Source organism: Myotis davidii, unplaced genomic scaffold (genome assembly GCF_000327345.1).
Source record: "Myotis davidii unplaced genomic scaffold, ASM32734v1 scaffold42, whole genome shotgun sequence".
Taxonomy (NCBI): domain Eukaryota; kingdom Metazoa; phylum Chordata; class Mammalia; order Chiroptera; family Vespertilionidae; genus Myotis; species Myotis davidii.
In genome coordinates this window covers 701,484-713,015 of record NW_006294243.1, presented here as the reverse complement: position 1 = coordinate 713,015, position 11,532 = coordinate 701,484, and the positions used below count along the sequence as shown (strand labels likewise).

The 11,532-nt window shown below is 34.0% G+C and overlaps 1 protein-coding gene across 1 annotated transcript in view; it reads left to right on the top strand.

Moving 5' to 3' along the window:
- The window catches only part of CHMP2B (charged multivesicular body protein 2B), a 30,977-nt gene extending 19,445 nt beyond the window's left edge, over positions 1 to 11,532 (top strand). Inside the window, exons 3-6 of the mRNA XM_015566908.1 lie at positions 1,667 to 1,861; positions 5,252 to 5,354; positions 9,865 to 9,971; positions 10,173 to 11,532. Coding sequence (XP_015422394.1) covers positions 1,667 to 1,861; positions 5,252 to 5,354; positions 9,865 to 9,971; positions 10,173 to 10,283 — 516 coding nt within the window. The 3' untranslated portion in view covers positions 10,284 to 11,532. The remainder of the gene's footprint in view (positions 1 to 1,666; positions 1,862 to 5,251; positions 5,355 to 9,864; positions 9,972 to 10,172) is intronic.

Genomic DNA, 11,532 nt, shown 5'->3' with positions numbered 1-11,532 from the left:
ACCCTGCTCTGTATATGACAGGGGGCGGCGCCCCAACTCCCCAATTGGTCCAGCTCTGAGCCGACCAGGGGCTGCACCTAGGGATTGGGCCTGCCCTCTGCCACCCGGGTGCAGGCCTAAGCCAGCAGGTCGTTGTCTCCCAAGGGGTCCCAGACTGAGAGAGGGCACAGGCCGGGCTGAGGGCCCCCCCTCCCCCCGAGTGCACAATTTTTTTTGCACTGGGCCTCTAGTTAATTATATTTCTCATGGTGTACTCTACATTCCCATGACCATTTTGTAACTCCCAATTAGTACTTCTTAATCCCTTCACCTTTTTAAATATAACCTTTAATGCTATAAATTTCTAACAATCTCTTTTAATATAGTCCACACATTTTGATATGTGTTGTTTTCATTTTATTAAGTTCAAAATATTATTTCATTTCCTCCATTTTTTTAAAATCTATGACTTATTTAGAATCATTAATTTCTGCTCATTTGTGACTTTCATATTTTCCTCACTGATCTTTAGTTTAATTTTATTGTGGTTAGAGAACATACTTCGTATCAATTCAACCCTCTTAAATTCATTGAGCCTTGTTTTCTGATGTAGAATATGCTGTATTTTGTTGCTTCTTTTTTTTCAGTGTACGCTTGTAAATGAGTATTCTGCTGTTTTGAAGTTTTCTGTAAGTGTTGGTTAAGTCAAGTTAGTAATAGTGTTTTTTGTAAATCTTCTGTATTGTTACAGATTTTCTGCCCATTAGTTATAACAGATACAGCAATATACTTGTTGATATTCCCCAAACTAATTGTATATTTGTTTGCTTCTCATTTCACTTCTATCAGTTTTGCTTCATATATTTTTAAGCATTGCTATTACAGAGACTTTTATGTGTTTTGTATCTTTACGTATTGATTCCTTTATCCTTTTGAAATGCCCCTTTTTATTTCTAGTAATATTGCTTTTTTCTCAAGTTTTGTTTGCTTTATGTGATATTAATGTAGCCACTCCAGATTTCCAGATTGTAATAAGTATTTATATATAATATGTATTTTCTATTATTTTACTTAGCTTTGTGTGTTGTTAATTAAAATTTGTTTCTAAGCTAGCATATATTTGGGTCTTATCCAATCTGAAAACCTGCCTTTTATTTATTAGATGGACCTTTTCACTTAATATGTTTACATTATTAGCTTTAAATCTATCACCGTGCTCTTTTTTGCTATATCCCACCAAACCCTTTATTTGTTTTTTTCTTCTTTCCTTACTACTTTTGGGATGAGTTTTTTAAATTTTCTGCTGGGCTCTATGTGCATAGTGTTTTTTAGTCCAGCTTTGTATTTATAGATGAAGGCACTGGTTCTTTCCTATAGAAACATGTGGCCTAAGTTGCCCTCTCAAATTACTCTTTTCTTTCTATGACTTTATGACAGCCTCTGCCTCAATTCATGATCAGGCAGAAAGGGTGTATTTTACAGGGGTGGGCAAAAGTAAGTTTACATTTGTGAGTACGTGAAACAGTTTATACTTGTAGTATTCTTTATTAGTTATTGTATTTTCCATATGAACAACTCTAAAGCTACTTTTGTCCCCCCATATATATATTTGACCTGTTCTTTTGAAATAAATTTTGAGGCCTACCCCTCAATGATTCTATTCCCCTCTTTTTATTTCCTCTCTTAGGAATTAGAAATTAAGAAGATGGCCAAAATTGGTAATAAAGAAGCTTGCAGAGTTTTAGCCAAACAGCTTGTACAATTACGGAAACAGAAAACAAGAACTTTTGCTGTAAGTTCAAAAGTCACTTCTATGTCCACACAAACAAAAGTGATGAACTCCCAGATGAAGATGGCTGGTGCAATGTCTACAACAGCAAAGGTAAGTAGAAGCCTTTATATCTATAGACTTGGAGTTAATCTAATATTCTTAAATATCAAGATTCAAATCATATTTTAAAATACTTCCTGTCACATATGTAGTATAGAATCTGTAATTTTTAGCAAAATGAGTTATAATATTAGATAATCCAGAAAACGACTTCTAGATTCTTTATTGATTTAATAAATTTTATAAAATTTCTTGTTTTAGGACATTTTCACTGACTGAAAACAGTGTTTGCTTTTATCTCTTAAACTGTCAGAGATTTGTGAGCTTATTTCATTGAGCTATACATTTTGATTACTTTAGAGTAGTAATTTCCAAAAGATTCATTTTCATGTATGTCAGAAGGACACATGAATACTATTAGAAGGATTTATCAATTAATTGTAATAGGAACTTACGTTTAATTTTCAGTTTTTATATTAAAAACTAGAGGCCCAATGCATGAAATTCGTGCAAGAATAGGCCTTCCTTCTCCTGCTGCCGGCACCAGCTTCCCTCTGGCACCCGGGACCCACGTTTCCCTCCGTCTGCTGGCAGGCACTTTGGACCCGGGCCTCCCTCACAGCCCTGGCTTCGTCAGGAAGGACATCCCATCTAATTAGCATATTACTGTTCTATTATTATAGATGTTTTTACTGTAAACCTGAAAGGACTGAGCCTTTTGATTTTTTAGTAAATAATGAGCTGCTTGATGCATGTGAAGGACTGTAAGGAACAAGAAGTTTAAGACAAAGACTCTTCTCTCACAGATCTTACAGTTCAGTTGTGGGGAGGGTGTTAAGATATGTCTGAAAAGGAAACTGCCCCTACTCATCAATCTGTGCTGAGCTTCAGTGAACTGCACAGATCTTTGATAGAATCATCCAAAAGACTTACATCACTAGTTGTTAAATATAGGGAAGGAGGAGTATGAATGTGAAGAGCAAAGCGGGAAAAGCCAGGGAGAAGAGAAAATAAGGTTCATATGAGGAAAATGGTGTATACTTTTGATTCTCATTATTTGCAATAGTTAATGTTCTACAATGTTGGGAACACTGAATTAGTGAATATCAAACTATTGCTCTGAAGAGAAATGTAGGGTTAGGTTCTTGTGAGCCTTTGGTTAAACATTTTTGTCAACCAGTGTATACCTAAATTTGTTTTGTGTGTGTTTCTGTTGAAAGAAACCATATTGAATTGTTGATTCATTAACATTGAACTCATGGCAATAACACTACTCATGTGTGAACAAAGCTAATTTAACAAAGTATGTTTTCTCCATAAGCACATCACGGCCTTGTAGCACTTAGGAACACTAAATGGCACTTTAGTATTATACTTGGGGACAATTTTAAACAGCAACATCACCAGCAAAGGCACAAGAATGTGGCAACAAATAAGCAACATAAAGGCCACTTGTTCGGAATAGCTGAGACAAGAACGCAGAATGCCACCTGTTCGACCTCAGCTGAAAATGTGCAGGTTGGGCAATTAAAACTTTTGGTGCTCTCTGCATGCCCACGAATGAGCACAAAACTAAAAGTTTGACTTGAGGTTACAAATAAATGTTAGTGAGGAGGCAAGTTCAAAAATATGGAATCCAAAAATAATGAGGATGTCTGAATTGGAATTTTCACTTAAATTTCTTAGAAATGTGTTAACTCGGCAAGTATTGGTTTAGACCCTAAAGGGAAGGACTATACTAAGTAATGGAGATGAAATGGAAAACAAAACCAGGCATGGGCTTCACCTGTAGTAGATTACAGTCTATTTAAAAAGGTAGTTTAGTGCAGTGATTAGGAACCTAAGTTTAGTGCAGTTTTAAGAGGTAGTTTAGTGCAGTGATTAGGAACCTAAGTTCTGGAGCCAAATTACTTGGGTTCAGATCTCACTTCCACTTAACAGCTGTGTGACCAGGTCAAGTTATTTCACCTTTCTGTGCCTTCATTCCCCATTAGCAATATAGGGAAAATGGTAGAACCTGGCACATAAAGATTTTTCAGATTTAAATGTCATTTAACTCTAAATATTAGTACATATAAAGTGCTTAGAACAGTGTCTGACACATAAGTTATATAGGCATTAACTGCTCTATTATTATAATTGTTCTTATTAATATTATTTACAATAATAATGTAAGTTGCAAGCAAAGTATTCTAATTTACACGAATAAGTATAAAACTTCATGTATACCTAGTAGGATGTAACCAAGGTACATATTCTAATTTGGGATGTCAAGAGCTACTTCTTTAGGAAAGTGGTATATAAACTGAAATCTGAAGTGTTGTTAGTAAAAGCAAATGGAGAAAGCATTCCAGGTGAGAGGGAGCATATGCAAAGGTCCTGTGACAGGAGAGAGCATGACACATTTAAGGAAGTGAAAGAGCAGTGTGACTAGGGGGCAGTAGTGCAAAATGAGACTGGCTTATTAAGTAGAGTTCAATTAATATTTGGTCTCACAGTCCAATTACAGATTTTGGCTTTTAATACTAAGAGCAAAGGGAAGCCATTGGAGAATTAGGTATGTGTGGATTGGTAGGGAAGGGGGGATATAGTGTCATACTTATAGTGTCAGGATTACTTGGGCTGCATCATTGCATACTGCTTGTCTGAGAAAAGAATGTATGCTTCACATCTTTGAAACAGTTATGTTTTATGTTGTATAGTGTTTTTTAATACTGAACTAACTACATAACATGCAGATATTTTATAAACTGTATATGTATATAAACTATTGTATCTATATTAGATGGCATTAACTTCTTTTACTGAAATAAGTTGTGAACATAAAATGTAAAAGAATTATTTTCACATAGTTTTGCAAAACTCAGTGGTTTGTTTCTTCCTTTAAACCATGGTTTAAAATGTGTTAAAGGATTAAGTACATATGCTAGTGTATCCTTTTTGGGGATGTGCCCACGACCTAGGTACATGCCCTTGACTGGAATCGAACCTGGGACCTTTCAGTCCACATGCTGACGCACTATCCACTGAGCCAAACCAGTCAGGGCTCCTTTTTACTTTAGATATTAAGTTAATGGTTTATAAAAATTAAATTAAATAATTTTTAATTTGGACATTACCTACTTGCCACATAATAGTCAAATGTAGTTCTCTCATCTGAATAGTAATGAATTTTTTATTGACATTTTTTTTATTACATAATTTTTTGCCCACTGTTCAGATGAGGTTTTCCACACCAGTCTTTATTATATAGATGTTAAGCAAATGGTTTCTAATTGAGTATTTTATTTTTTTCTAGAATACTTAACATTTTTATGTTTGATTATGGCAGAAAGTGTATCTTGTCAAAGCCTGTGTCTATTTGATGTGCTCTCTTAGGACTTATCCACAGTAAAATTTTCATGATTATGTAGTTGACTTGGACTTCTTCATATTTTAAAGACAATGCAGGCAGTAAACAAGAAGGTGGATCCACAAAAGACATTACAGACAATGCAGAATTTCCAGAAGGAGAACATGAAAATGGAAATGACTGAAGAAATGAGTAAGTTTAATAGTTAGGAATTAAACTTATAGTTTTCTCATGTTTGAATTAGCTAAGTCTGTTTCCTAGCAGTCTCATATTCTCATCCATGAAAGCACAAATATTGAAAAAAGAAATGGTTTATTACCCTTCTACTAAATAGGTGTCCATATTGTCACAGTATTGTGTTTTTAAATTGGCAATGTATATGGCTCAAAGTTCTATTAATGCTTAACTGAAGGAAAAATATAAACTATGTTATGCCATATTTCTATGCCATACTGGCCCCAGCTGCTTTACTTTATTGATTAGTGGAAATAAAATTAGTGCAAATAAAATAACTCTAATATAAATTGGGTAGTTTCAGATATGCATTGGTTATTTCATACTATTTATATTGGAGGTAGAGATAATGGAGCTTTTATATTCTTTTATTTTTCCCTCCCAAAGTTATTTAATACTTGGTTTTCTTCTTTTTTAATATAAAACAATTGCAAATTATAGTAGAACTACGGAGACTACAAAGGAATGAAGCATTTTTTAAAAATCTATCCTTTTTATTTTTTAATTAAAAAAATTTAATGTTAACATTATTGCAGATGTCTCTCTTTTTCCCCACCCTTTGCGCACATCCACCTCCCCCCCATGTCCCCCCTACGTGGCCTTCACCTCACTGTTGTCTTCGTCCATGGGGTATGCATATATGTTGTTGTTGTTGTTCTGTTCTTTTTTTAAATCCTTGCCCAAGGATATTTTTCCGTTAATTTTTAGAGAGAATGGAAGAGAGAGGGAAATATAGAGAGAAATATTGATGTGAGAAAAACACATCAATTGGTTGCCTCTTGCAAGTGCCCTGACCAGGGCCCGGGCCAAGGAGGAGCCTGCAACCAAGGTACGCGCCCTTGACCTGAAGCAAACCCGGGACCCTTCGGTCCGCAGGCTGATGCTCTATCCACTGTGCCAAACCAGCTAGGGCTTCATATATGTTCTTTAGCTAATCTCTTTACCTTCTTTATCCAGTCACCTCCAAATCTATCTCCACATTACTCAGATATAGTTACTGTTAATGTTGTACGTTTCTTTCCTATATTTTTCCATATCTTATAATAGTTATTAGATCATATTACATTTGTAATTTTGAACCTTATCCAGCATTTTTAAAACATAATAGTATAACAACATGTGCTTATGACCTCAAATCTTCTCTGATGTCTTTTTTAAAAATGGCTTTGCCCTAGCTGGTTTGGCTCACTGGATAGAGCGTCGGCCTGGGGACTGAAGGGTCCCAGGTTCGATTCCGGTCAAGGGCATGTACCTTGGTTGCAGGCACATCCCCAGTAGGGGGTGTGCAGGAGGCAGCTGATTGATGCTTCTCTCTCATCGATGTTTCTAACTCTCTATCCCTCTCCCTTCTTCTCTGTAAAAAATCAGTAAAATTATTTTAAATAAATAAATAAATAAATAAATAAAATGGCTTTAATATTGCACAACATCAATGTTAAATAACATCAACCCTAATTTATTGAATCATTCTTATAGGGTTGATAAGATTGTTTTAAAATGTTTAATATGTTTGATAATCCTTTCATAAATGTTTGTTTTATTTTTGTGTAAGTTTCTTAAATCTCCTTAGAATATTAACTTTTATAAGGCTTTTGGTTCATACTACCAAATTCTTCTCAGAAAGACTACTAGTATACCAGTCTCTATTTCACCAGTAATGAATGAGTGACCCTTTACAGCATCCTGGTCAACATTGAGTTATCACTTACATATGTCAAAACTGGCATCATTGTTTTTCAAAGATGCTTTCTAATTCTTTTACAACTGTGTAAGGATATGCCAGTTTAGCTCAGCTAGCATTTTAATTTTACAGCATTTAGTGTATTAATAGAATCTAAATAAATTACCAAGGTTAATAAACTCACTATTGTTCTAGTATTCTATTTCACATTATCTATTTTGCTTTTAGGATTTAATGATACTACGTGTCTATTTTTGATAGTTCAAAAAATTCTTTAGTTCTTACTTTGAATGTTTATTTGAAAAATATGATTTTTTGAAACATCATTAGTGAATTTTTAATGACTGTGAGAATTGTCATTTATATAATGATCACAGTATCTCCCATGTTTATTTGGTTTCCAATGATGGCACAGGTGTGAGCAGATCTTATTAGAGGAACTAACTTTTCCATTAAACTATAGTGAAGGGAATTAATAAGCTCATACTTATAATTCATATATCTTACAGTTGTATTTGTTTGTATGTTAGTACTTTGTGAGTGAGCCTGAAATGATAGTAGTTATTGGTGGTTATTTTTTTTCTATAACCTAATAAAGTATATCAACATTATTTTTTTCAGCCAAAGATAAATTTAAAGTTTAAATGGACATCTTTTTAAAATTATAGTTTCTACTATGCAGTATTGCTCTAAAACGTGTTCACATTCCAGTTTTGGAAAAAAGACCTTTGTAAAATATTAGGTCCTTGATTAATTTTGTTACACTTCTTCTGAAAACATTTTTCTCTGTTAATCCCTTATTAAAAATCCCTGGTCTTTCTCATTTGTCCCCTTCTTTCATTTTTTTCATTGAGGCCCTTATAAATTCTGACCTGGACTGCCCCCCCACCCCCCGGTCCCCCACCCCGTATTACTTCCCTATCATTTGAGTATCACAATTGCTAAATTACTTTTATAGAAGCTAGAGGTAAGGTGAGTATGCTTCTTCAGTGGCTTCTTGCTGATTACAATAAAATCCCCATGTCATAAATCAAAAACAATTTTCAGGTCCAGTCCTGTTATTTTGCCAGTGAGAATACTGAGATCCAGACAGGTAAAGAAGTTGCATAGGTATGAAATGGTAGAATTGAGTTTAACATTCAAATAAACTGAATGTTAAACTCAATATATATGGCTTAAGCTCTTTAGCCTTTTCCAAATTTACTTTTTACTATTGAGCTAACACAAGAAGTCAGATTCTCAAGTCATGCTCATACAAATCAGAGATCTTAAACAATATTAAGATTTATTAACATGTCAAGGATATAAGCAATTAAAATGGATATGCAAAACAGGGAGAGGGCTGGGACATCTCAAATAACTCCTGAGATCTTTTCTTATTAGACACAAACTCTTTGACCCAGAATGATAGATGATGTATGTAATGAGGTATACTTATAATCTCACGTTGAAGGAAACATTTATGATATGAAACATCTTGAATTTATACCTTCCATGGTCACTTACCATATGTGACATTTGCTAGAGAGTCATGGCTCATAAGCCCGTAGATGATAGGTTTATTTACTCTAGCCCTCCTGAACCAAGGGCACCCTGCTGAGAGCAAGGACTCTCTTGCTAGCAGATGTATGTTTACCAGGAGCAGCATGCTTACTAGCACAGGGAGATCAGACTAGGTTGCCTGTCCCCTTTCCTTTGAGGACAGCCCCCAGTGATCAGGAGAATGATGATAGGCCAGCTGATTAATTGTTTCCCTCACAGCCATTTCCCATTCATGCACCTTAAATAACCAAACAGAAGAACCTACTCTTTCTTGCATGTATCCCTATTCCCTTCTAGCATGTCTTTGTTCATTGAATTCCCTCTGCTTCTGTTTGGTCAAATCCTATGCAGCCTTCAAGGACCACCTCACATGTTACTGCCTCCCAGTTGGATATAATCTCTTCCCTTTTTATAATCATTCGTTTTTCTTTTTCTTTTTTCTAATTAAGTGCAAACTACCTAAGACCTTCATTTTTCTCCATTAGCTATCAATTGTATTTGTACCACGTTCCAGGCACTTAGTTTCAAAGATAAATGTGACATATTCCCAAGCTTTCTTAAATTCCTTTCCCATAGCTCCTAACATAATGCCTTCTGTACAGAAGGTTTTCCGTAAATATTTTAGGAAGGGAAGGGAGAAAGGTGGAAGAGGGTATAGCAATAATAATCATAATAGGGTTAAATTGGACATCATTCTTTGGACAAGTTTAATAAAATATTAAATCTTACACTTTGTTAGAATATTCTATATACATCTTGAATAAAATTTTAAAAAGGTAAGAATATAATTATAGGTATAAAAAAAAGTAAATTGAATCCCAAATATTTACAGGATATTGGATTCTTGCATATTCTTTCATGGTCAGGTTTAACAGCTATCAGCTGAACAGAATCAATTTGTGAAATCTTATTTAAAAACTTTAATCCTGTACCTGTGAATATCAGATAGTCCTAGTTTATTAAAGATGAATTTTAAAAAAATCAGAGTAGACTTGTGTTATTTTAGGATAATTTGTGTTGACATGAACATTATTCCAGATTTAGTGCCTCAAAATGTATTCATCAATGAACTTCATTGACATTTGAAAGTGACTTTTGTCATTTGTTGGTTCACCTAAGTTTGTCCTTCTGTAATATAACTGTGTGTGTGTGTGTGTGTGTGTGTGTGTATTTGGGCTGCCTTCTAAAAAGTAAATGTAGCCTGAAATCTGAAAGTAATTGCTTTTTTCTCCCCATTCTTTCAAGTCAATGATACACTTGATGACATCTTTGATGGCTCTGATGATGAAGAGGAAAGCCAAGATATTGTGAATCAGGTTCTTGATGAAATTGGAATTGAAATCTCTGGAAAGGTATGAACTTCCTCTTTTCTCAGTTGGAAATAGTTCCCACTATTTTTGTCACTTAATTGTTTTAAGTTGTCTTTTCCTATTAGATGCATGTTTTTATATTCGTTTGGAAAATAAATTAAACCTTTTTGCAGCACATCCTTTATGTCATAGTCCAAATGTTCAATGAGGCACATCTTTTTTTCTTTTCTCTCTTTAATATAGATGGCCAAAGCTCCGTCAGCTGCCCGAAGCTTACCATCTGCCTCTACTTCAAAGGCTACGATCTCCGATGAAGAGATCGAACGACAACTCAAAGCTTTAGGAGTAGACTAGTCAAAAGAGCTATAATACTTTGCTTATTTATAATTATTTAGTTATAATTATAAACCAGGCATATTGCCGATTCCTTTACAAAACACATTTATTTTGCAAAAATGAAGACCATGAGTGAACAGTTGTTTTCTAACCCATGGCTATTTTGAATTTGTTGCCAAAGAATGACAACGATGCAAAATGGGAACAGTTTGGATTTTAATTAGAACAGTTTAGGAGTGATGATGTGTAAAAAGTTGACGACTTTTCTGCATGGCATAGAGAAATTATATTCATTACTTGTGTAGTTTATGTTCTAAATCCTTTTACACTGAATAAAAAAATCTTGTTAAATGCCACTAGGCACCAACTTAAAAAGTTTTGTAAAAATATTAAAAGTATGTCATTAATTCTATATCTGTTGCTTGTCTTGTAAGTGGTATGTGTTATAACCATAGCAAGTTTGTTGCCAAATTATTTTTAAATGGTCTGAAAGAAGAGTGCTATTTCAACAACCATCTTAAATAAAAACTGTCGTGAGCTTTTCTTTTATTTTTTTTTCCCCCTTCGGGAGGATATTCAAGCTAATAAGTTTATTATCTTTCAAAATGTGCTTGGCACCTGCCTTAAACAGCACAAACATTGTGCACATCTTTAAATTATTTTAACTGACAGAAAAGAAATCCATTTTAAACTAAAATTGAGACCTCTTACAAAAACTGTCCAGGCTGTCTTTTGTAAAGCTTATAAAAGTGAATTAAATATGTTAGCAAAACAGACACTGAATTAATAATATTTTGTAGTAATAGAATGGAATATTTTGGTCTTCTAAGAGTGAGGAGATTTTTTCCATGTGACATATACTTTAATCTCTAATTTTGAACTGTATTAATGTGTATATTGAACCCTCTAAATTGAAACCATCATTCTCAAGTAACACTACGAAAATGCTCTAGGTAAATTTTAAAATAAACATTAGCACTTTTTTCTTGGTGAATAAACTACAACTTTGTCAGAAATTACTGCCTAAATGTGTGTTAATGTCTTAGCAGTATTTTTAAAGGTAAAATTGCGTTAGTATTTAAAGTATGTATAGAAAGTGAGGAGAAATTAAAAAGTAGCAGATTATAGAGATAGAATTTAGAATTAGGTTAGTTTTGAAAAATGATGTAATTATGGGTTCTAGCACATTCCACCATAAAATCCCTGGAACAGATTACATAGGGGTAACATGGTTAACTTGGGATGATGGACATTTTGGACTAATATT